The sequence below is a fragment of the Chiloscyllium punctatum genome, chromosome 24, assembly GCF_047496795.1.
Source record: "Chiloscyllium punctatum isolate Juve2018m chromosome 24, sChiPun1.3, whole genome shotgun sequence".
In the NCBI taxonomy this organism is placed as follows: domain Eukaryota; kingdom Metazoa; phylum Chordata; class Chondrichthyes; order Orectolobiformes; family Hemiscylliidae; genus Chiloscyllium; species Chiloscyllium punctatum.
In genome coordinates, this window is record NC_092762.1 from 66666122 (window position 1) to 66693308 (window position 27187).

Sequence of the window (27187 nt, forward strand, 5' to 3'; positions counted from 1 at the left end):
CTGTAACTACATGTCAGTCCATCTTAACTTAATTTCATCCAGTTATAACATAAACACCCAGTTGGGTTCTAACGAGTCTTGAGTAAAATAGAAACACGGTCCCAGAAGACATCAACGTCGCCATTTGGCTGCCATTAACAAAGCTCATGTTGAATGGTCGATTAGCTGAAATTGAACTTCTAATGTCTAAATAGTGCAGATTGGCAGGAATTAACATAATTTACAGATGGGTTTTTAGACCATGATATGGATGCAAAGTTAAAAAAGAAGTTTATTTCCCAATGAGTACAAATTAATGTCTCAATTTACATCCAAAAGCAATTAGTTGCGTTAGTTTTTCAGGTTAAGTACATTTCATCCACAACTGATCAGCATTAAAAGCTCAGGTGTGAATCTCACTTCTAGATAGCAGAGGCGACAAGGTAGGCAATGTTCTGGCTTCCGGACCATCTGTTTCCTCTCGTGTGACCAACTGCATTCTTAAATTTTATTTTTCTTCATTTAACTTTTGAATCGAATTAATTTTTTATTCTTTCTGCGACTGTGGTAGTGGAAAAGGGTTGCGGGGAGCTGTTGGAACACTGGATCAGGCCCATTCCTTGTAACCATGATGGTCATGGCTTGAGCAACCAGCATCAATGAATGAGGATCTGTTCTATTCCTCTGGTGTTTTTGCAGCATCTGCAATGGCGCGGAAATAATGTCTCTGTCTTTGGGAGTTAATTTAGACAGTCAATTGGTTCTCAAAAATTGAGATGGCTCCAATCCTTAAGAGTTGGGATAGTCTCCTGGCTATGGCAGCAGGAGTATCAGTGATGAGGTGGTTTTGGCTGAAGTGACATTCTGGGTCTGGTCAGCAGCAGCATTCGCATGCTTCCTCCTTGGTGTTTCAGCCTCAAGGACAGCTTTCGACAGAGGCAACGTTCTGCGTCTGGTCAATGTTGGCAGAGGCTGTTTCCTCCTTGGTGTTGCACCCTCAGATGTGGAAGCTGTGGAACATGATGTCCTGAAGCCACTTGGGAAATCACAAAGCCGTGTATGGAACAAGAGATGTAAATCGTCCTAACTTTGTATGGTTTCTTTCTTTTTGTAATTTATGCAATTAAATGGTGCAGGCTTATGGCTACTTTACAGTAAACAAATTTTACTGTGTTTTTTATAAACATATTCAACAATAAATTACTATTAGTATTACCCATCAACAGCAGTACTTTGCTTCAACTGTACCAAAATGCTTTAGATTAGATTAGATTACTTAGTGTGGAAACAGGCCCTTCGGCCCAACAAGTCCACACCGACCCGCCGAAGCGCAACCCACCCATACCCACTGTAAATCGCTGTGAATCTACAAGTATATGTTTAAAAAGCCAGATGACAAGAATTCTGCGTACTCACCTTTGCCCAAATAATGCACACTACTTTAAAGGGTCTGAACCAAGCTGAATCGGAGAGATTGGAATTTGCTTAGCAGACTTCACCCTCCGATGAGAATGAAAGCTTCCATGCAAGTAAGATGAAAGCAATTGGCATCCGAGACAGTGACAAAGAGAAAATGACCACTGGCATAATGGTCGGGGGTGGATCTGTGAGTGTGTCTACGTGCGTCTGGTTGGAAGTTGAAATCAAATATTGTCCTGACTAAAGATATTACACATTGCCACTGCATGCTATTCTATTGGGGTCTAACCACCAAAAAGCCACAAATACTTCCCTTTACAAATGTTTTACTATGTACAATCTTAAGGAATTTATCAATCAATCAGCAGCATGATGGAAGTATTTTTGGAACACATTCTTGTAGCATGGAATGCACAGAAAAGGTCTGTCCCAGTTCCTCAACAAAAAACTAATTCCATATTTCTGCCTTTTCCTCATTGCTGCTGGTGTTCCCCTTAAAATATTTCTCCAACTGCCTTCTGAAAGCAATTGTTGAATCTGTTTCTGTTATTCAGTCTGACAATGCATGCCAAATCAAATGTATTAACTTTTATTTAAAAAAAAGGTGTCCAGTTCTTCTACCAATTACTTTAAAAGTGAACTGCATGGTGTAATTCAAATTCTCATCCACTGAATAATTAGTCCCAAGACTCTCTATTACCATTCCATGACAACACCTACCAATTTATTCATTTAAAATGCCTGCCTTAATGAGTCAGAGTTGCTCTTATCTGCCAATTCCCATTATCCTCCATGGTGCCATCTTTCATCATAGTACTTATCAAAATTCTGATGTATGAGAGTCTGCAGATCATTTTAGAATACAGTACAGAGTTTCTGGCTCTTAATGGGCATGCTTGCATTTTACTTTGTGTTGAATTGCAAGTTGGCCTCAAAAAGTAACTGTTGAACTCAGCATACTGAATTCTAGTTTCAACATGCCCAAGGGCATGTAAACAAGCATATCAAAAAAAAAACTTTACTTGTCCCCTGAGACACATACACATCATAATCGGTTGTACATTCTCAGCCTCCAGAGTCAGACTGCTAATGCTGCTATCAGCAGTTAAGCTCCCAAGAGTGCACTTGAATAACCACATTTCAGGGTAGTAGAGTTTTAATAAACACATACCCCAATACATAGCTTAAACTCAGAAGCAGTCATCTTTCTTAACTCATCAAGAATTCCTAGTAGCTTCTCTGAAGATGGTTTGTTGATTGATATTGGAAGAAAGTACCATACATCAGTATGAGCTTGATCACTTTGAAAACCACCTCTGTGACTTAAGCGTCAAAGAGTAATAAAGCATGTAAACAGACTATGCATTCCAACTCATCCACGCTGACCAGACAACCTAATCTGACCTTGTCCCATCATCAGTATTTGGCTCATATCCCTCTAAAACCTTCCTATTCATCTACCCATCCAGATGCCTTTTAACTGTTGTCAATGTACCCTTCCCCACCACTTCCTCTGGCAGTTTGTTCCCTACCCTCTACATGAAAACGTTACTCCTCAGGACAGTTTTAAATCTTTCCCCTGTCATCCTAAACCTATACCCTCTCGTTCTAGAGTACCCCACTCTAGGAAGGAGATCTTGGCTATTCACCCTATCAATGTCCCCCATTAATTTATAAGCCTCTATAAAAGGTCACCCCTCTTGCCTCTGATGCTCCACAAAAAAGCAGCCCCAATCTATTTCAACCTCTCCCTATAACTCAAACCTTCCAGTCCCAATAACATCCTTGTGAATCTTTTCTGCACCCTCTCAAGTTTAACAACATCCTCCTATAGAAGGGTTATCAGAATTGTACACAGTACGCCAAAGGTGGCCAATAAATATCCTATACATTTGCAACATGACACCCTAACTCCTATACTCAATGCACTGACCAATAAAGGCAACTTGTGCCAGATGCCTTCTTCACCATCTCATATACCTGCGACTCCACTTTTAAGGAACTATGAACCTACACTCAGAGGTCTCTTTGTTTGGCAATTCTCCCCAGAGTCCTACCATTAAGTGTATAAGTCCTGCCTTACCAAAATGCAACCTCTTCTATCTCAATTAAACTCCATCTGATCAAGCTCCTGTTGTACTCAGAGATAATAGTCTTTGTTGTCTAGTACACCACTTATTTTAGTGTCACCTGCAAACGTAATAACCTTACCTCCTATATTCACATCCAAATCATTTATATAAATTACGAAGAATAATGAACGAAAGCACAGATCCTCGTGGCACACCAACGGTCACAGGCCTCCAGTCCAAGAAACAACCCTCCATTGCCACGTTGCCTCTTACCTTCAAGCCAATTTTGTATCCAACTGGCTAGCTCCCCTTGGATTCCATGTGATCTTCCACTCTACCTTCATTGTCACCTCTTCAAAAAACTCAAAATTACTGAGATGTGTTTTCTCACACATAAAGCCATGCTGATTTTCCTTATATCAGTCTTTATCTTTCCAAATGCATGTCAAACCTGTCCTTCAGAATCCCTTCCAAGAAACTTATCCACACTGATATAAAGCTCACCGGTCCATAGTTCCCTGGCCTTTCCTTATAGCCTCTCAAATAACTTCAACACGTTAGTCAAACTCCAGTATTCTGGTACCTCACCTTGTAGCTATAAATGATACAAATATCTCAGGGACCAGCAATCTCTTTCCTAGCTTCCCACAAAGTTCTGGGAAAGACCTGGTCAGGTCCCAGGAATTTATCTACCTTTATGCAATCTCCAACTCCTTCTGTGATATGAACTGTTTTCAAGACTACACTATTTATTTCCCCAAATTCCCTAGCCACCATGTCCTTCTCCATAGTAAATACAGACAAAATATTTGTTTAGTATCTCACCCATCTCCTGTGGTTCCATACAGATGGCCACGCTCATTTTAAAGGTGCCCTATTCTCTCCCTAGTTACTCTTTTTACCCTTAGTTTATTTATAGAATACCTTTGGATTCTTAACTTGATTTGCCAAAGCTATCTCATGTCCCCTTTTTGCTGATCTCCTGATTTCTCTCAAGTATACTCCTTCTATCTTTATACTCTTTTAGGGATTCACTAGATCCCATCTGCCTATCTCTGATGTATGCATCCTTTTTCTTGACCAGAGCCTCAAATTTGTCTATCATCCAGTATTCCTTAGACATAACAGCCTTGCCCTTCACACTAATAAGAGCATAATGTTTTTGAAATCTCATTATCTTATTTTTGAAGGCCTCCCCCACTTCCCAACTATCTCTTTACTTGCAAATAGCTGCCGCCAATCAACTTTGAACGTTCCTGTCTAATACCATCAAAATTGGCCTTACTTCAATTTAGAATTTCATGATCAGTTCTATCCCTTTCCATAACTATTTTAAAAACATTAGAATTATGATCACTCACCCCAAATTGCACCCCTACTGATACCTCAGTGACTTATCCTGCCTTATTTCACATTCCTGAAGGGCTTTTGCCCGAAATGTTGACTATCCTCTCCTCAGATGCTGCTTGACCTGCTGTGTTTCCAGTGCCACACATTATGACTAATTTTCTAACAGAAGGGCAGGTATTGCTCCTTCTCTAGTAGGTACACCCACATATTGAAGGTTACCAATTCTGGAGTCCAGCACAACTAACACGTGGAGAATAGCCTAAGCTTATTGGTGCAGCCTGCTCTAAGTGGTTTCTGCACTGGTTCTTTATTCAGGGGAGCAAGAACTATGATGCATTCAGGATAAGAGGTTCTGATAATAAACATACAAAAGTGAAAAATACTTTATGTAACTACTAAATTTTGTATACTTAGCAACCCAACAAAATGGTGAACAGTATGCAACAGAACTGAACCACAGTTTGCATTCATATAGCACCTCTAATATAGTAAAGCTTCTGTGAGCACTCTTGGAATGCATCTTCAGAAAAAATGCAACACCAAGCCACATATTAGAGGAATGACCTAAAGTTTGATCAAAGGTAAATTTTGAAGAACACCTTAAAAAGGAGAGGGAAAGGAACAGGGGTGGAGATGTTTAGGAAGGGAATCAAAGCAACTAAAGGCACTGCACAGTGAAGCAGCTAAAAAGCAGGGATTGAGGAGGTGGATAGCTTTGTGAAAGAGATATAAATTGACTAATGCAGATATCACAGAGGGTCACAAGTCAGATGGTGGTTTGAACATTAATTAATCTGGGCTAATGTAATTACAGTGATGATCAGTCAATGTAATTTAGTACAATTAGAGCAGAGGGAAAACCAGTTTTTGGATGGCCCTAAGTTTACACAAGGATGAACTCAGCAGGCTAGTCAGGAGTGTGGTAATAAAAGCATGGGTAAGGTTTCCAGTAGAAGAGCAAACGAGGCAGAGATGCAATATGACAGGAGATGGCAATCAGTGACTCACAGATGAGGAGTGATCAGAAGCTCACTTTGGATTCGAATAATTGATTGAAAACATCTTTCATCCTTAGACAGTTGCCAACTGGAATCAAAACTAGGGAACAGAATTTGTGATGGAGATCGAAGACAATGACTTTGTTCTTCCTGACACTTAGCTAGAGAATTTTCTGCTTATGTGGTACTTGTGTTTGACAAGGTGACAGAGAAATAATCTAATTTATAATTTAAACAAGATAACGTCAGCTAATTTTAAAAATCATATTATCAAGAAACAAAATGCTCACCGAAGAAGGAAGGCCAGGAGGTACCTTTCGAACTTTCTTGGGTTGGGATTCTAGAGGGAAACATGGATTAACATTTAATGTTACAAAGCTAATAAACAAATGAAATTAAAATTAATTTTTATTGTTTTATGATCTTGGACCAGACACACAAGTTATGATCTTCAGAACTTGTAACTTTTGCATCAAATGGATGAAGTCTGGGAATCTCAAATCCGCCGAACACAATACAGCTACAAGATTCAACAGGTTTGAACAAAAATCACTAGCCCAAAACAAACAACACAATATTGATTTCATACTCTTAACATTCAAAATTAAATATGAAGCAAACATGAATTAACAAACACACCATAGTTAAATTTAATGGCTTATGCAACCTTGACTGATCCCATATAGGAGAAAGGTGAGGACTGTAGATGCTGGAGATCAGAGCTGAAAATGTGTTGCTGGAAAAGAGCAGCAGGTCAGGCAGCATCCAACGAGCAGGAGAATCGACATTTCGGGCATACGCCCTTCTTCAGAAATCCCATGCATTTTTGGGTAACTGATCCAGACATCAGAAATCACTCAGTCACAACAATCTTGTTAACACTTGGTCTTCATCCAGAGGGATTTCTACTCTTCATTTTTGAAGATCCACTTCTGAACTCCCACCAACTTGGAACACTTAATTATCTGTTCACTTCCTACAATTAAATCTGGTGTTCCAAATCTGTATTCAACACCAACTCAAACTCCTCTGATCTCTCCAGGGTTTAATCCTTACTTCAGCAAAGTGACGTTGCATGCTGATCCATGCCTGGAACTTCTTTCTTAGCTCTTCTGCTGTGATCTCCACTCTCTTCTACTTAGTTTCTGTTGAACTTCTCTCTCTCAGGTATACCAGATATTTGTCTGTCACTTCTTCTGCTTCTCTTTTTAGTAGGGTCTCTACTGGGTCCTATGTCCACTACTTTCATTGCCACACTAATGCATTCCTGATGACTCCAATTCTTTGAAATATTCGAACACAGACTAGAAAAGACCACCACCCACTTTGTATTGAACAAAACTCATGTATTGTGGATTGCTATACTTCTTTCACCCAAGAAATCCATACTGAAAAAAAGATAAGTTAGCTTTGTAACAAATGCCATGTCTGGAATCAAAAATAAGCAATTCAGGATAAGATATTTAGACAGCAGGAAAGAAAACTTGAGAAAGGAAGAGAGAAAGCCATAAAAAGCAATACAGACAAATAGACTGCCATGGAGTGCAGGTCAGTGGTCACAGAGAGTAGATAAGAAATAAAGGTGATCAAAAGGTGTATCCAAACGAACATCCAAAACAGCTTTCCACTTATTAAAGCAAATAGCTGATACTTTTGAGGAAAAAAAAGGGATACTTTCTTGATTTGTGGTTATAAGAAAAGCAAATCAGGACAGACATTTAAAATGAGAATTACAGAGACGATTAGGCAATATTGTCAATACCGCTTACTATAATACAAAGTAATGCTATGTGACTGTTACCTAAATTACTTGCTTCTTGCACGGGTCGTCTTCGAGGATTGCTGGTATAGGGATAATACTGAGATCCTGGTTTGACTCCAGTTGGCGATACTGCTCCCGAATTGGCCATTCCCATTTCAGAGTTCAGAAAACTTCCCTGCCACAGATAATTAATGCATTTATGATTTGTCAGCTAGAGCACATCTAGAGCTGAATTCCAAACAACTTAAATTGATGCAAATGTTTATTGCATTTGTTTTCCAAATATTTCAAGAAGTTAACCATGGAACTGAACTTGGGGTGAAAAAAATCCACAATTCTATTGAGGCTACATGATAATTCCAGTCAATGAATAAACTGTAAAATAAAACATAATGAAACTTTCCAAATACATTTTAATAGTTCAACTGAATAAACCTTTTTGACGGGTCAAACTATATAGCTGTACAGCCAATAGACCACAAACTATACACTTTTTCTTCAAGCCACTGGAAGCAATGACAAATTAAACGCAGGGGGTAATCACTAATTTCTTTATTGACCTGATGAAACAAGAGTTAAGACTTGTGTCCATTCAGAATGTGAATGTTAAATATAAAATAGCTTAAGCACTTCTCAAAGTTCAATCTTCCAGTAACAGGTAAGTGATCTATGAATTCTGATAGAAGAGAAATGCTAGTGTAGTGTGTTGGGGATGGGCGTGGGGAAGAGATGAAATTCAGCAACAGTAATTGTATGAACAAGCAAGCACAACTTGTTCCTTTTACGATTAGACTTTTAAAAATGGTTGACTGTACCAATTATATTTTGATTTATAATTCTAAATCCCTTTGGTCTTTGAGAACATAGTTCAGAAGAGTAACTACTGGAGTTTCAGAAACTAAATTCAGAGCAATTATAAGAATTTCTTTCACAAAGCAACCCAAAGGATCTGCAGATGCTGGAAATCAGAAACAAAAACAAATACTGGGAAAAACTCAAGACTGGTAGTATCTGTGGAGACAAAGCAGAGTTAACTTTTCAGGTCCTGTGACACTTCTGCAGAACATATGGACTTTTTTGTTGGAGCATTGAGTAAATTGCTTCATCAATAATTTAGCCAGTAATAAAATGGAACAAGCAAATGGAAATGAAAAAAGTCCATCTCCGTTAAAAGACTGCATGAGAAAAGCAACTGGATTTTCTCTCTATTGTGTCAAGGTGAAATTAGCTGGATGTTCAAGCCATCCATTTGATGCATACAGATTAATTGTTTTTAAACCAGTAGGTTCATCTGCCTGTAGCACTAGTATGGACGGCAGACATGTTGATAAACTATTCTGATGAAAAGTCATTAACCTGAAACATCAACAGTCTTTAGATGCTGCTTGAACTGCTGAATATTACCAGTTTTTAAAAATCAAATTTTCAGCATGTCTGCTATTTCTCTCATGCCTTACTTACATCTTATGCACATGAAATTTCAAAGAAATAACCAAATTAGCTATCAGTACTTTACATATATTGAGACGGTCCCCAACGATTAACTATCGATTTAACAGTTATTTTCACAAACATGATTTGAACAAGAAATCCTTTGAAAATTCAATACCAAATCTGTATTTTCAAACTAAATATTTAAACCAGTTTGACTTTAGATAGCAAGATTTAAGAAAACTCCAGCAGTGTACAGCATGCAGTCTTAAAAATGAAAAAGACAGGTTGAAAATAATCTGCATTATCCTTCCACTGCTGTGATGCCTATGGGGATGAGTTGATGCTAAAACAAAAAAAACACTAATCTAACGTAAAAGATTACTATGAAAAGGTCAAACTTGTCACTAGTTTAATTGATAAGTCCAAAAATTTCTGCAAGTTTGTTCAGTAACTTAAATATACTAGTAAAAATTTTGAAAGAATTACTACGATTAAAATAAACTTCAAGTTTAGCTTTACCATTAACTTGAATATATTTAAATAAATTGCTTATTTTCAACCATGTCAAATCTGTGCCTAGACAAAACTAAATTTTGTAACAGTTACAGATGAAGTAGAACAACTTTGGCTAAAAGAAAATTAAGTTATACATGAATTCCACTTACCTGATTTAAACTTGACATGGCAGAATCTCTTCCAAAGGGTGGGAAAGGAACTCTCTCAGTATTTTTGACTATATTTTTTAAAAAAAGTGGCATCTTAGTATCAGTTTGATCATTAAGCACTACAGTAATATTTCCCAATTCCACATTTTTTTCCCCAAACATAAAATGAGCTTTTATCTGAAAATCATGCATTCAGTCCCACAATCGTAAGGTTGTGAAATTTCCCTGTTGCATACCAGGAATACAAAAGCAGAATGCCTCTCTTTGCATATAGAAGTTGGGCTAATTGGACATTCATGTAATGGCCTTTAAGCTAGATTGAAATACTGCATACAAAGCTCAGTTTCATATTAACAATTTCAGAATGTTCAACTATTTAGAACAGCCTGGGCTTTTTCTAGCAGACAGTCAAGTTCTATTTACATCTCTGCATTTTTAGAAACCATATCCAATTTTAATATTACGTTTCAGAGGAAATACTCATTGATGCGCAACAGTTTTTGCTATACTTGTCTGCAAAGAAATAACAGCAGCACAATTCCAGAACTCAGCTGGTTAAGACTTATTCAGGTAAACCAGCTCAACACACGTGGACTTCACAAACTAGGAATTCAACATCAAAACAGTGTGAAGTCTAGTTTAAAAGTGCTCAGGCAGCCTACTTTACTGTGGCATTTTATAATCCCAGATAGAATCTTAGGGTTTTTGGATGCTCCCAAATACATTTGAAGCATTAAAAACAACTGGAACATTTATGTTTGCATGTACACAGCTCAGTCCTGGCATTAAGGGTGCAATTCCCACCCAGGTAACAGGCTATTATATAATTTGTGCAGTGTTGAATGATAACCAGAATTTCCACATTGATTAAATGAACTTAAATGACAACTGCAAACAACTAAACTCCCATGCAAGAATACATTTCCATTCTAGTCAAATTACAAAAAGACATTTGTTGTCCTAGCGAGATAACAAGGTTAATTTATCCAAGTGCAAAAAAACTTAGCAAATCATTTCATAATAGTTGTCGTTAAGTCACAAGAGTAACAGTGTTAAGTATTACTGGAACTTTATGCGTACTGCTCATAAGCAGTAGTTTTTGTTTCATCTCCCACAAAACAGATCAAATTATTACAAATCATATCAATTGTATCAGACACTTAATGTTTATAGATATTTGTGTCATTCTCCTATAACAGCTTCTGAAATACAATTGGTGTCCAGCAGAAATCGGGAAACTAGCGACCAAGGGAAGCTAAAGAGCTAACTGCTCACAGTTCAAGATCAATAGCTCCTATAATTCTATTAAATTAAGTTTAGCCCAAACTTAAACCAGGCATTAAAGAGACTGCAGTGTGTCTTTACTGCCTTACCAACACTAATTGCCACTTTTGCTCTCACAGTTCATTTGATTGAGCCCCTGGTCAGAAAGTGGAAATCAAGTTCCATTCAGGACTTGAACCCTTAATGCTGCATTGGAGTATTGCTTAAGAGTTCTACACTATTAGAGGTTCCATTATTCAGATAAGATGTTGAACACCAACTACATTTGTCCATTTTAGCTATGTGAATACTGCAACAGGTCAAGAGATGTTCCTTTGGTACAATATTTTCTCTCTCATAACTAGCAAATAAAAGAGTTGCAAGTGCAGAGTGCATTTTTATCACCTCAGGATGTCCCAAAGCAGTTTATACTTAAGTACTTTAAAGCACAACCATTGCCATAATGAAGAAAATTAAGCAGCCAATTTATGCACAGCAAGGTTCTAAAAAACAGCAGCAAGCTAAGTACAGATAATCTATTTTTCCTCTTTAGTGACGTTAATTAACAATAGATACTAGTCAGGACACCCAAGAACATGCTATTCCTCAAAATAGTAAAATGGAATCTTTTAACTGCACCCTAAGGAGCAGCCAGGACCTTGGTTTACTATTTCATTCTAACAACGGTGTCCCTAACACTCAGTACTGATTCTATACACTAGTCTGTGAAGTGGGACAAATCCAACAACATTTCAGAAACAGACTGTTACCACTGAGCCACAGCTATATGCAGCATCTTTCAAAGGTAATGCACTGTGTGAAGTGAAGTATAGCATTTTAACACCTTAGGTGCTCAATCAATACAAAATACTCACAAAAAGGTATTTCAGCTGATGAATTCAATCAAATAGGAGATCCAAGCATTTCCAAGTTTAAGGTCTATACAACTAAATCATTTTAATGAAAATTTTGAATTGAATGTTCATTTGCCTTTGTAATGTGCAAAAAGCAGGTCACTTACTGTATTGTGTATCAGCAATCATTACAGTACATTTAACTGAGCATCTCTAACAATATATTAAAACAAAAAGAACAGCTTAAAATCACCATTTTTAGATTAAAAAAGTATTAAAACAACTAAACAAGTTTTACAAAAAGTTTGTGGGAACTATGTATACACCAATATTTTTCATTGGAAATTGATAATTTAGTAAATAATTTTGGCCATGAAGAAGCTGTGACAAGTTGTAAATGGAGGTTTATTAACAACAATCACGTTTGAGATGAAATTATAGCAAGTTGAAACACCAGTTAATGAGATAGAAAAGTCAAGAAATTCCTGACCATTTAATCTCAGAATGTTCAAGGCACAACAGTGAGCTACTGAGCCAGAATGCCTCTCTTTGTCAGATGTGGAGAACAGGAGGGGCCAACTACATGTGACAGCCAGCCCAGCAATAAGTGAAAGACCTCTAGCAGCCTGGTCATCTGGAATAGATGGGACTGGAACCTGGGTCCCCTGGCTTCGAAGTAAGCCACTACCACTATGCCACAAAACCCTAATGCGCATATAAGCGCCTTCCCAGACATGCAAGTACAGACAGATAGCAAATGAGGCAATTATTGGGGATCCCGGCACAGAAAGAAACAAAAAAAGATGGAAACAATCACTCAAAAAGGAAACAAAAACTTCAAAGGGTAAAAAAGGAGCGACACAATTAAATGGGAGCCAAATGGAAAGCAGGTTACGCGAAGCAATTTTGATGACATCAGTTCACCTGCCACAACTTTGTGAAAGCACAAAGCAAACTGAATGGCGTAATTATTACTTTACTTCGCAAATTAAGACAGACAAAACTGTTTAAATAGGAATTGTTAAGTGTATTGGCTCACTTAAATGAAAAACATACATCTTTCACTTATTCCAGTTTTCAAACTAATGAAAGTAGTTACAATCCCCCTCAAAAAGTAGGAATGCAATCACTACAAAGATTACCTAACTGCATGCAAAATTCAAAAGTTTCAGAATGCATGAAAATATGAGTTGTAGTCGCAATGAGGTGGCTACCATATTGGATTAAACAATGTTTACCTGTTACTTCAATACATGAGCTGAAAATGTGTTGCTGGAAAAGCGCAGCAGGTCAGGCAGCATCCAAGGAACAGGAGAATCAACGTTTCAGGCATAAGCCCTTCTTCAGGAATTCCTGTTCCTTGGATGCTGCCTGACCTGCTGCGCTTTTTCAGCGACACATTTTCAGCTCTGATCTCCAGCATCTGCAGTCCTCACTTTCTCCTTGAAGATTTTCACTTCAATACATGACAGCTCTGAGTGCTATACACAAAAGGAAATCGGAATCTTGCTTTGCTAATAGTGACCTGGTAGACAGGGGTTGCATGCAATCAACGCCCATAACTGTGACCAAAGATGCTGGTGCCTGATGCCCAAGATGAGAGCTACAGAAGTTGGCAGGTTACTGCTCAAACTTTCACATCGGAAGCTTCCACTATCTAATTGCTATCTGGTAGGAGGAAGAATGGTAAACTGCACATCAATAATGCAAGGTTACATAATAATGGAGGATGCTAACACATGCCAATTCTTGCTAATAGGTGTTTTGTCACTCACTAGCAAAGATTTTGACTACTCGCTCAACACTTTGTTGGAAAGCAGGACTTTGTAAACTTGATATCAAGAATTCCCTTCATTCACAAGATTCTCCTAACTTTGTTGCTAATGCCAATGTCATTGCGTTCCTGTGAAGATTCTGCCCATTTTTAGAAGGAAGTATTTTATGACAAAGATCTTAAAATTTTCAATATTGAAAGCTTTTTGAGAAAGAAAAGGAATGAATGACTCGAAACTTCTGCTTGTTTGGTTTTTAGAATATATAGTCAAAGATTCCTTCGCATATCAAATTAACACATTGGAATTAACAATTACTTAATTTAGTGGATAAATGCAGGACCAAAGTTTCAGACATTACTGACAAGGTTTGCATTTCTTGCACGCTCATTGTTGCTCAGTGTCTTCAGAATGCTGTTAAGATCAACTGCGTGGGACTGGAGGTCAGATAGGAAAAAGGTCAACACTCTGAAATATTAACTGTTGCTCTTCACAGCTGTTCCCTGACTAAGATTCCAAGTGGTTTTTCTTCTCATCCCGTACAGGTTAGACTGGGAAGAGGCTATACCTATCTTTCCCTAAAGAGGACATTAGGGCAGCAATGGGAATTTTACAACATTTCAATACGTTGAGGATCACTTTTAATACAACTAGCTTTTTCAAACTGCCACGAGATTCTAATTCTTTAACTAGATTAGCCTAGTTTAGAGGATTATTAATTTAGTAGTATTATTACAATGCTATCATTTTGTAATAATCCCATTTGTTAAATACTAAGACTGGTGCTTTCTTATTGAATTCTCTCTCATGAAACCAATTGCAGTCTAGATATCATGCCTCAACTATCAATCTTCAAAAGCATCAGCGAAGAGTAAAAAGTTTTTCTTTATGAAAAAATAGCTTCAAGCTAAGATTAAAGGTATAGAGCTCACTGGGGTTTGAAACAAAAAAAAAGTCTCATTTTCAAATGGTAGAGTTACAAAAAAAAGAGTTCGCTCTACCAATGAGCGAAACCAAGACACGAGGATTATTATATTTTCCACTGTAGTGAGTTTAAATCAACTTCAGTTAAGACTTCAATAACTAAAGGGCAAAATTAACTCAACCAAAATAAAAGAAATAGGTAATGCATCCCAAGATTATGATCGACAACTTGATAAAGCTTGGAGTTTCCTCCAAATTCTTCCTTGATATGTTTAGTTTCTCTTTCTATTCCCGGTCAACTCCAATGGGTGTGTCACCAAATAATGATAAGCGTCCCTTCTGCACTATATGATTAGGACAAAACTGATATGAGGAACAATTTTTGTTGGGTATTGTAAGAGGAACTATGACTTCATGATGTTGTGTAGAACATAGTGTGATATGTAAAACAGAAGAGACACCTTAGTTTTAATTTGAGGCAAATGCGCTCTTCAACAAATACTCAAGCCACAAAAAATACAGAATTTTCTTGGCCGATATAAACACAGATGCATGCAGATCTTTTGCCCTGCCCTTCCAAACTTTAAATTTCAGTTCATATTCATACAACACCACCAAATACAGATCAGTTTTGTCCTCATTAAAATATACACTAGTTTATATTTTCTACTATGCATAAACAGAGCGATGCAACATTGAGAACAGAATCAATTTCATCATAAATGATAGGTCAAAGTTTCAAAAAAGTTGCACTATCCTCATGTTTAATCCTTGAAATTTATTGAATTACTTAACTAGTCCTCATAAAACCAAAAAAAGATAGCCCCCTTTCAGTCAGATCTCCTTTTCTGAACAGTTTTAAGCAAACCACCGTAAATCATCAGCCCTTCATTAAACATATTTTAGGCAACCCATATAGAATTTAATGCCAGCCTTAAAATTCAAGCAAGGATAGAGAAAGTGGGAGGGAGGAAGGGATAGGGAAAGAAAAGAGGATTTGGAATGAGAGCGCCAAACACTTGGGTATACAAATTGAGATTCAGGCTTTAACAAGTACCTAATTAGATTACAATTGCACATGCCAATTGTGGGTACCAAATGTCATCACGTCTGAATTCTGATTGGTTCCAAAAAAAGAGAAAATGCAGGAAAATCTCAGCAAGTCTGGCAGCATCTGTAAGGAGAGAAAAGAGCTGACGTTGAGTCTAACTGACCCTTTGTCAAAGCCGGTTGGAGAGCAGAGCAGTACTTCTTCAGAGTAGGCATCTCAGTTCTAGGAGGACATCGGAAACATACTGGATGTCCCCAAAGCATCCCTGAAGCACTTAATTCGGATTGGTTCCTGGGTAGCTAAACAGCTCTGAGAATAATAGTGAAAAACCTGGAAGGGAGATGGTGCGTCACTATCACTCCCTCAGTAAAACAGAAGAGCCAGTTGTTTTCTCTTCTACTCCCTGGAATGAGGTAATCATGTTCATTTAATAAGACTGTCAGAAAGGCTTCCCTCTGCACTCCAGAACTTCTGCGATTCTGTGCTTCTGTTGCTTAAAAAAAAAGGGCAGGTAAGAATAACTGGATCTCAATTCTATTTCTCAATCTCTCTCTCTCTCTCTCTCACTCCACTCTTGCATTAAGCCAGGACCCAAATTTATTTTGTTCCAAATAAGTTCCAGGCTTTAAACATGAACATGTTATCACCCTAATTATGCTTTACATGACTGGTAAGGTCACAGCTGAACTGTTTGCCTACAGCCTGCTGGATACACTTTCCTCATTCCTGAAGAAGGGCTCATGCCCGAAACGTCGATTCTCCTGCTCCTTGGATGCTGCCTGACCTGCTGCACTTTTCCAGCAACACATTTTCAGCTCTGATCTCCAGCATCTGCAGTCCTCACTTTCTCCTGTTTGTCTATAACACAACCTTTTCACCTCAAGTAGTTCTTTGTAACAATGACAGTTCTGATAATAGGGATATTCAAATCTTTAGGAAATAAAGCTGTTCAAAATTAAATGCACAATTGAATATCCATTAAAATAGCATTGACTACACTTCTCCTCGATAGTGGCTCCTGAACTCCTGCACCTTTAGTCTAGAAACTGTACGTTGATTTGCAAGGCAATTTCATTATTTCAGTTGTCCTGTTCACAGCTAGGTGTCTTCTTTGTTGAAAAGTTTTTCCTTTGTGCAGTTCTCCATTTTCCATCTCTCACCCCTCCTCTCCAGACTTTGTAGTATTACCTTTCTCCATGACTGCACCCATCAGCAATGTGAGAGAATCAGCCTGTGATTGGAAAAGGTTCTTCATTGTTTTATTTCATTCTATTTAAAGAAGGTAACTTTTCTTTGATGGATTGCTCTCATGAGAAAGATTCCCCATGAAATCTGAAGACTTTTGAGGGCATATGGGTTTACCAGCTTTGTGTATTTTGTAATACCTGTTTGATACAGTGCTCAAGTCACACATTTAAAGAAGAATCTCAACAAAACAAACAGACTTGCACATGAGGATGAATCTGCACGTGAAGTGCAGCACTGCTATTCTGATCACTGTTTCCATATAGTGATGAAGGTAATCTCTTTAATTCTGGTATACTTCAATTTGACCTCTTTTTAAAAATTACATGAATCCTAATCTTAACCAATAAACTGCTGATGCAGAAATTTAGCAAAGATCTTCTGCAATCAAACATCTGTATTTTTTCCAATCGATGGCAGAATTAAAACATGACCAGACTAGCAATCTTTCTGCAACTTCTGCAACATAACAGTTTAATTTTTTAAATTCACTCGAGGGATGTGGGCATCACTGCCTGGCCAGCATTTATGACAGAAGCCCTAAAATGCAGAAAGAGGCTTCCGTCCATCAAATCTGCACTGACCCTCTAAAGGGCATCCTATCCTATCCCCATAACCCTGCATAGAGTTTTTAAATCCACGGCTAACCCATCTAAACTCCATATCCCTAGACACAGAGGCAACTTTCATTACGTTATTACTGTCCATCCTAGTTGCCTTTCAGAAGGTTGTGGTGAGCTGCCTTCTTGAACTGCTGCAGTTCACAAATCACACTATTCACATGATGTTTATGATTTATGAACAACTGAAAACAAGTTATATTAGTAGTCTACTTCTTTCATCATTATGGACCAAATCAAGCCAGAAAATTTCTACTCCACACTAAAAAGGATTACACAATTCTTCCATTCAGTACACGGGATACTATTTTGTATAATTAGTTCTACTTATTCAACAGCTCACATCAATACTTCATCTATTTTATTATGCTTTCCATTGCATTCCAGAATAACCAAGATAGAGTTTCAGTTTAGCATGCAAACATGGTTTTGGACACTAAGCTGCACGTTCTATTCGCTTTTTCCAGGATGAAGACTATACAATCTGATTTTCTCACCTCTTCCCAATTCAATTTCTATTATTTTTGTAGAAAAAGGTAACAGAGACGTTCTTTATAATAGTGAAAATTGATTAATCAGAGGTTAAACAGCACCACCAGCAATAAACAATTAAAACAAAGTTTATAAAGTCACAATTATCATTTTCTTGCCTGACTCAGAATTGCCAGTTTGACTGATACAACTTCCCAAGTCCGTAATCAACACTGAACTGAAAAATTTATTTGGCCTTTGGTCCTTTTTTTTGGTTGGGTGGGTTTTCAATGCTAGTTAAAACTTGAAGGTTAATACATAAAACACTTTCTGTACAACAAGAAATTTAAAATCTAAATATTGCACTAATTAAATGAACATCTTACCGACTGATGTTAATTTCAGAATGTAATTTCATATGGTAATCACTTGGTCATAATCATAATCTCAGAACAATTCAGGTTACTAGTATTTTCTACATGAAAACAGAAACCCATAACAGACAGAGGCATGGGAAGGAGACATTTATTTTTATCAATTTATCATTTACATCAGTTGTGGAACTGAAGGCAAAATAGAATCCAAAACAACTCTAATGACAGGAATCAGGTTTAAATAGAGTCAAAATTAGAGTGGTGCTGGAAAAGCACAGACCTGCTGTACTTTTCCAGCACTGATCTCCAGCATCTGCAGTCCTCACTTTCACCTACCAGGTTTAAATAGCCTACATTGATGGAAATATTTCTCATCTTCAAGAGCTGCCAAAGATTGAAGTTACATGAGTTTATGCAATAATACCAGCATAGGATTATCCATTATGTAGCATCCTTGGTCTGATACGCAAGTTGGCTGCTGTAGAAAATGGAAATTTGAAGTGCTGAGGCAGTTGGAATGTTGAGGGAAATGAAGCGTGAATCTAATCCAAGAATGGCCATTAGGCAAGCTACTCCATTTCTCAGTATACCTCCCACAAATAACCAAATTGGTGAACACTGCAAACAATATTATAAGTAAACAGCTGTACACTTGAGGAATGAGAAGGGTCATCTTAAAATAAGCAGCATTGAAATAGCAACAGAAGACAAGCTTTAATTGCATATAAACCACAATATCTGTACGTGAGTGTGGTAGTTGGGTGGCAGGATGGTCCAGTGGTTAGCACTGCTGCCTCACAGTACAAGGGCCCCAGGTTCAATTCCAGCCTCGGGTAACTGTCTGCGTGGGTTCTCTCTGGGTGCTCCGGTTTCCTCCCACAATCCAAAGATGTGCAGGTTTGGTGAACTGGCCATACTAAATTGCCCATGGTGTTAGGTGCACTGGTCAGAGGCGGGTGGGTTACTCTGAGGGTCGGTGGTGGACGTGTTGGCCCGAAGGGCCTGTTTCCACACTGTAGCGTTAGGATTAGATTAGATTCCCTATCAAAACTAGGTGTACTCAATTCATTAACTAAATATTAGAAGACAAATAATATTCAAAATTTATTCAATGAAGATCAGGAATCCAGGAAGGTTTGAGCAAGACAGACAAAGATTAGAGACTTTTATGAGAGGAAGTGATTGAAGTTCACTTCTCAAGATAGACAACACATTCTAAGATTAAACAGACAGATCACATCTGACAAACTAAATTAGTATAGAGTACATGTCCAAACAAGAGCTATGCTTTAAATTTGAATGGAATTTACTGAAGTCACTTTTTCTAAGTCATGAAGCCAAGTTTATTTTCCAAATGGTGCCAAAAAGAAGAAAGTGAACTAGTTTATCATAAAGCCTCTTTAAAAAAAATGGGTAAATTGCAAAAGCTAAGCCAATGAGAAAGAAATACAGGTGGAGGTGGGGGAAAGAAGAATGAGAGAGACAGAGACAGACACAACAGACAAAGATGGGGAGATGGAGTATGCAAAACCATGAGACAGGAGAGAATATGAAAGCATACCAAGTCAGAAAATGAGAACACATGTCTGAAATTTCAGAGTTATGAAACAAAACTACAATTCCAAAAAATACAATGGAAGATCCAGGTTTTTCATACTGCATTGTTTGTAATACCAGCTAAATTGTTCCTTGTTGCAAAATGACATTCCCACATAACATTGTCAGTGCCTTAAACAGTAATAAAAATCTCTAGCAACATCTGTGACAGAACTACACCAGCAAATATCAGGTCAGATGAACAAAAAGTGATCAAACAGGCAAGGCTTTATTCAGCATAAAATAAATTAAGAGTGGACATGTTTAGGGAGCTAATTCTAGTGTTTGCGTCTAGACAGATGAGGATATGGTTGACAACAGTGTAGTGACATAAAAATTAGGACATAAACACGAGACCAGAATTGGAGGACACAGATGAAGGAAGTCAAAACTATGGGAAGATGAAACCATGAAACAGTCCAAGTACGAAGAAATGTAAATGTAAATTATTGCTGGACAATGAGTTGGTGCAGCTGATAGGAAATGGGACATGGTGAGAGTTTTGTGATGAAAACAGAATTCCAGATCAATGCAAGTTTAAAGGTTGGATGTTGGGAAGCAGACAAGGAAAGCACTAGAGTTCAAATCTGATGGCAAAATGTTGGGTTTCAGAGAAAAAAAAACAAAGTTAGTTTAAAAAAAAAGGAAGAATGATATTTAAAATTCTTGTTTCAGTAGAAAATCAACTAAACAGAACAAATTTGATAAAAATTCTGCAATTTATTTGGATTGTCACTAAGTTCTGATTTTTTGCTGCACACAACAACATAGCTTTTCATCTATTTTCCAGGAAAGTTGTAGCATAACTGTAGATCCGTAAATTAAAAAGCTGAAGATTTCTGACTGCATTTAAAATCTTTTCGCTAAATTGGTATCATATTCATTAAAAAAGGAGCTGCTAGAAAATTAGAGATTACAAACTGAAATAAACAAAACCTGTTAATGAACAGTCAGTAAAGGTTTTCCTTTAACAATGCAAATATTAGACAATCAGGACTTTTAAAATAAAATTTTCCCCTTGGCATCAGAAAATAATCATGCAGACTGTTTCATGCAGAGAGTGGCATGCGTATGGAATGAGATGCTAGAGAAAGTGGAGGTGGTGGGTACAATTACAACATTCAAAAGGCTTCTGGATGGATATATTAATTAGAAGGGTTGAGGGGTATATGGGCTAAATGCTGGCAAATGGAACTAGGTCAGATTGGATGCCTAGTCAGCACGGACAAGTTGGATTCAAGGAGCTGTTTCCGTGCTATACGATTCTATAAATCACTCAAGGGTGCAGATGCAAAACAGCCACATGACACCACTGTTTTCCTCATCCACAGGGAATTCACACATGGGTGCCCATGAATTGATCTTGGCAAATCCTACAGGACAAACATAATTCACACATCTTACATTGTCACTGCAAGATCTTTGCTTCTCATTGTAAACTTGAGATAAAACCTCTCCAACTCTTCCACCATGAACAAAAAAAGTGTTTATTCTATTTTTGAAGTAGCTCAAACTCCCTAGCAACACTAAAAAGGCACCTTTAATACTTCATAAATAATAACTCACTGCTGGATTATTTCAACTAGCACAACTTCAAAATCCCATCCATGATTATAGATTACCATCAAATTATATATTTAACAATCCAGTTTGAGCAACATATTTTTCCCATTTAAACATTTTCCTGCAATTGTGAAAGACTTCGCTTCAGCTGAAAAAAGCTAAGTACATCTTTAGTCAATTAAATCTTCAGAATGCATACAATTGTACAATTGCAAAATTTAATGAGAAACTATGAAACAACTGTCCAGTTCCAGCAGTACCATGAAGCACTGCATGGTCAATTTGACAAATGGATGGTCCCATGATATAACTGCATCAAGCTTTCTTCAAAGTTGCTTTCAACTTAAAAAAGGCCTTTAATTAGGCTACAGAACTTACACATCTTTCCACTCAACTTCTAACAGACACTTGCATAGTTATCAAACGTGCAACTCTCCTAGTATACCTAATACAGAACACTGCACATTACAAATTACTGTTGAATAACTAAACTGTAGCCAGAGGGAAGAAAAAAAAAATCAGGTATCAGTCAGGCTTTTGCGACATTAAAAAGTAGTCAAAGTACAATTCTACATAGAGTAAATAACTGCCGCAAAAACATCTTCAGGCCAAATCCAGGAAACTGCAGAAATGATCCACAGAACTAAGTATGGTCAGTGGAGATTCTGAACTACTTAATGTTTTACTACCAGAATGATATAAATAGAAAAATAACTTCTAACAACATGCTTGATTAATGTGGTACATCTTTTTCACAACACATTCCTGAACAAATCTCAAATTGCTTCCACCATTACCAGTTCACACAGATCTCGCATAGCGTCTTACATGACGCCAGTCGGAAAAACTGAAATATATTGCATAGTGGTTGATCCAAAGTTAAAAATTAACATATTGTAATTCGTTTTCTCATATTAAAAACATCTCCACAATTGAAAGGCGACACACAACATATGACATCCATACCTTTAAACCAACATCAACTTAATAATACTATCTCTGATTGCACTGACAAGTGAGACTTTATGCACACACAAACACGACAAAACAAGCATACTGGTCCATTAGAGTACAACTGCACATCAATAATAAATAGACATGATCATGACAGGTCAGCAGCTTCAAAAGATTCTACCTACAACATGGCAGTCAAGTGCTTTTGACTGCACTCCCAGGAGTTCATTTTGTTTCAATTAAAAAAAAGCCCACGAACAAATAATGTATTAATTGGTCAATTTATTTAATGTAGTAAAATAGGGTAAATAGCCTTCTCAGCAAGCGCCTTAAGTGTTTAGATGGTTAAGCGAGGAACTGATCCCAAAGCACTGTAAACTCAGTTGGAAAGTGAGAGTCCCAGGCGACAGCAGTAGATTTCAAAGGAGTTGGAAAGCAGAACAGAAGCTCATTAGAGAAAGCTATAGCGTATTAAAAAGGCAGCAGACACAAGCCAGGGGTGAGTCGAGACCAAATGCACAGCAGAAATGAGATCACAGAAAAACATACTGTGAGGCATAAAGATAGTTTTATTAGAGTTAGTAGAAGTGCAGATGCCAACTCGAGGCAGACTGGAATTAAGATGGCAGGCAGGATAAAAAGAATAAATTGCACAATAATAAAAAAAAAGAGATGAAGCAAGGAGATTCATAAAATGTACCGGAGGAATAAAAATCAAAATACAAAACATGGGGGAATCTCTCAAGAGCACAGAGTCAAATAGCTATTACAAAAAGCAGCTTAGAGCTGTAAGCAGGGATGCTTTATTAGTTATGCTTCACATACAATGTTATCAGAGCCAATTCAAGTAGAAAATTGCAACAATATACCTTTGAGGAACTTTTCCAAGAGAAACTCAACTACTTTCCCATCCCCAAATTGGAATGTATTTTCATATCAACAGGATAAAGAGGAATGCCTGCCTTTAGCGTGTCCTATCATATCAAATCTACAATTGAAATCTGAACTCTTTCTTGTTTAGTGACTGCAATTACAAAAAGGATCCACCAAGATATGCACCCTCAAAATGCACTTTGATTTTCTTCAGCACTAAATCACTAGAAAATTTTCATACCCGTAAATATTTGGATTTGTCCATTTTGGAAATAAACAACTACTGAAAGTAGTCACCATAAAAACAGTAACCATTCCCAGATACAATTAATCAGGTAAGCTACCTAACAGAAAGAATAACAGATAATCAGAAGACAATTACTACTCAAATGAAAAAAAATCAATCTAATACAGACTTGAGCTCTTGGGTTACCCATGCAGCATTTCAGTATCAGTTTCCAATCCTATTAGTATGTATATAGGTATCACACAAATTACCACTTCACTCAGTTATAAACAACCTGCATTTACTAAACTCCGATACATCAACCCAAGGTAGCAGAATTTTAAAAAGGAGGACAAAAACAAAAACTCATTATAACTTGTACACCTACAAAGCAAGTGCATTGAGACTACATTTCTTCCCCAACCTCCAAATAAAATCTTTTTCAGAGGAACCTAGATTATCCAAATACCAATTATCTGAAAATCGGATTAACCAAAGGAGATCTCGAGGTCCCAATGGAAACACTACATCAAAGACGTGTTTCTAACAGTGATCACATCTTTTGTTTATAGTGATTAAACAGGCAGTCTCCAAATGTCCGACTGCCCACCCTCTCTCTCCCCACACTTTCCCTGGAGTTCTACATTGGGGTGTACCTAAAACCCCGTTTTCCACATAATGTCTCCAACATTGTTCTGTACAGGGCAAACGTGGAACCGGTCAAAAGGTTGCAGTAAAAGGTTGTGTGGGGTTGTGGCAAAGGCAACTGCAGCAGTCTTGTTGTTAGTGTCCAGTCCAGCTACCCCAGTGAGGGGGTGGGATGTGTATCGGATTTGGTGGGGGGCAGGGGTGGGCAGACAGAATGTTAGACGGTTTGGGGGCAGTGTTAGATGGGATTGGGGGCAGGGTTGAGGGAGAGGGTAGTGTTGCACAGGGTTGGGGCGAGGGAGCGGTGTTGGGGGTGGGGGCAGTGTTGTACGGGGTTGGGGCGGTGTCAGATGGCATCGGGCCGGGGTGGGGGTGGGGGCTGCAGCGGTGTTGGGGGCAGGGCCTTGTATGCAGTGTGCTGCTGCTGTCTCCTGAACCAAGGAGCAGACTTGGAAAAACTCCGAGCCCCAGGAGGAAAAGCATTTAAAAATCGATTAACCAAGTAATCGATTATCCGAATGAAATAGTGCTTGCCCATCACGTTCGGATAAAGGAGGTCCCCCTGAAGTTGGTTTATTCAGAAACCTTTCAACAATGCCCCCCTCAGTCACTGGGCTTTTGCCCGAAACGTCGATTTCGAAGCTACTTGGATGCTGCCTGAACTGCTGTGCTCTTCCAGCAGCACTAAGCCAGAAACTAAAAAAACTCAGTTGCAGGCAATCCTCAGGTTGAAAATGGGTTCCATTCTACAATCCATTCGTAAGTCAATTTGTATGCAAGTCGGAACACAATGCAGGACAATGTAAAACAGCTGCTCATAAGTACGAGACATTTGTATGTTGGGTCTTTAAAAATTACATACCCTGAATGGGATTAAGTCCAAGCATTTATAATTTGGACATTTGTTAATTGGGGTCCCCTTGTACTAGAATATTTCCTGGTTCTTACTGCCAATTGTACAGCTAATGATTCGGGGTAGCGCAATCAACAGCATTATGGCTATATTCAAGAGATTCAGAAAGTTCAGCAATTAAAAACAAATTCTACTCACCAACAAGACCAGGGTTTATGAAAGATGAAGATGATATGCCATCATGCGATGACAGCTCTCTATTGGATACATGATCACCATAGTGGGAACCTTCACCATAGCCCTGTAAATAAGACCAAAACCAGCTTACCTACATAACTGATTTAGATTGAGGGCATAAATCCAAGAGTTGAACATTAGTGGCCATGTCCTCTTTGTTAGGCTTTCTTATCCACATTTAGGCTTTAACCTTTTTGCTTAATACATTGCTGGGAGTGCAAGTTGACAGTAAGTGTAACAGGGCTTCTGGGACCCTAGTGAATAATGGCGCCGACAGTGAATCGCATTAAACAAAGATTTAACAATTCACAGGGCTTCTGTTCTTTCATCTGCGGTGCTTGGCATTTTGTGCATTGATAAAGTCAAATGCTGCTCGGTCACCATATTTTGTTGGCAAAATCTGGCTCAGAACTTCAAAAAAAAAAGCTTTGTCGGCTTTCCACAGTCTGCCTAGACGGGAAAAAAATTACCTTAATTTGTAAGTGGCAGCAAGAACAAATATCCCCAAGACTAGCAGAAAAGACCATATGTATAGAGCAGATTCCCAAATTATAGGTCGGGCTCCCACATTGGGGTCACAGAATGAGTATTATGACCCAAAATCCCAAAGGCAGCAATGGAGCCAAAACTGAGTTTTGACAGCACTGGTATGGATCATTCAAAATATTACTATAAAACTACTGATCAAAATTAGATTAGATTAGATTCCTTACAGTGTGGAAACAGACCCTTCGGCCTAACAAGTCCACATCGACCCTCCAAAAAGAGTAATCTGCCCACTAGATCCATTTCCCTCTGGCTAATGCACCTCATACTATGGGCAATTTAACATGGCCAATTCACCTGACCTGCACTTCTTTGGATTGTGGGAGGAAACCCACGCAGACAGGGGAAGAATGTGAAAACTCCACAGACTCACCTGAGGCTGGAATTGAACCTGGGACCCTGGTGCTGTGAGGCAGCAGTGCTAACCACTGAGCCACTGTGCCACCCTTAGGAAGGGTTATTGGCGTCGACTTCCAAATTCCGATATATTTTAAGCAATGCACAAGATGCAAACAAAACATGTACAAATTGAGCTACCTCAGATTTGATAAACATGCCTACAGGGTGTTCTGGTATAACGTGGCAGCTGCGTTCCTCCACAACTTGCGCTATAGAAAATCTATCCATAGAAAGATCGCATTATCCAAATGCTGTCCCTAATTCACCAAATTGTGTTATAGTCAATTCGCATTGACAAAATGTGCATTATACCAGAATGACCTGTAGTTGATGAACCCTGCTTTTACTTCACGTTGCAGGAGAACAGGAAGTGTTAACTTTTCCCCACTAATATTGATCATCCTATGCGTTTCAGTGAAGTGACATTTAATACAGGAGCTTGGAGAGTGAGTGCCAGCAAACCATGCAACCATTGGCTGGCAGAGGTACTGGAGAAAGTGAGGACTACAGATGCTGGAGATCAGAGTGGAAAAGTGTGGTGCTGGAAAAGCACAGCAGGCCAGGCCGCATCCAAAGAGCAGGTGAAGTGTCCGTGCGTCTGTGCATGCGCAGGTCTCTGTCTGCGTCTACGCCCATGTGTGTGCGCGTCTGTCTATGCGTCGGGCTGGGAAGGTGATAGGTAGATGCAGATGGGGGTGATGGTAATAGGTCAGAGAGGAGGGTGGAGTGGATAGGTAGGAAGTTTCATTGACACATTAACAAATAAAAACCATTGTCAAACACCAAAATGACTCTGGTGCTGAAGGGGTCAACCAAATCAGGTGAACAACGGCTAAATTCTTGATTTGGTGAATAAGTCGAGCATTTGATCAAATAGTTTTCTTAAACTTAGTTGAGCTGGGATAGACTTAATTTGGGACAGGTTCCATGCTTTTTTAATATCTGTTGGAGACAGAGTTTGTTTGTGGATATTGTGCGAGGCCAGAAAAGCCTTGGTTATAAGGCTGTAAAACAAAACAAAATGCTGCTACACCGACAA

General features: G+C 38.3%; 1 protein-coding gene across 5 annotated transcripts in view; it reads right to left on the bottom strand.

Moving 5' to 3' along the window:
• The window catches only part of LOC140494655 (transcription factor 12-like), a 150447-nt gene that overhangs the window by 75513 nt on the left and 47747 nt on the right, over positions 1-27187 (bottom strand). For all 5 annotated transcript variants that reach the window (XM_072594080.1, XM_072594078.1, XM_072594081.1 and 2 more), the window contains 4 exons: positions 25165-25267; positions 9680-9747; positions 7620-7755; positions 6109-6158 (listed from right to left, as the gene is read on the bottom strand). In XM_072594080.1, coding sequence (XP_072450181.1) covers positions 6109-6158; positions 7620-7755; positions 9680-9747; positions 25165-25267 — 357 coding nt within the window. The remainder of the gene's footprint in view (positions 1-6108; positions 6159-7619; positions 7756-9679; positions 9748-25164; positions 25268-27187) is intronic.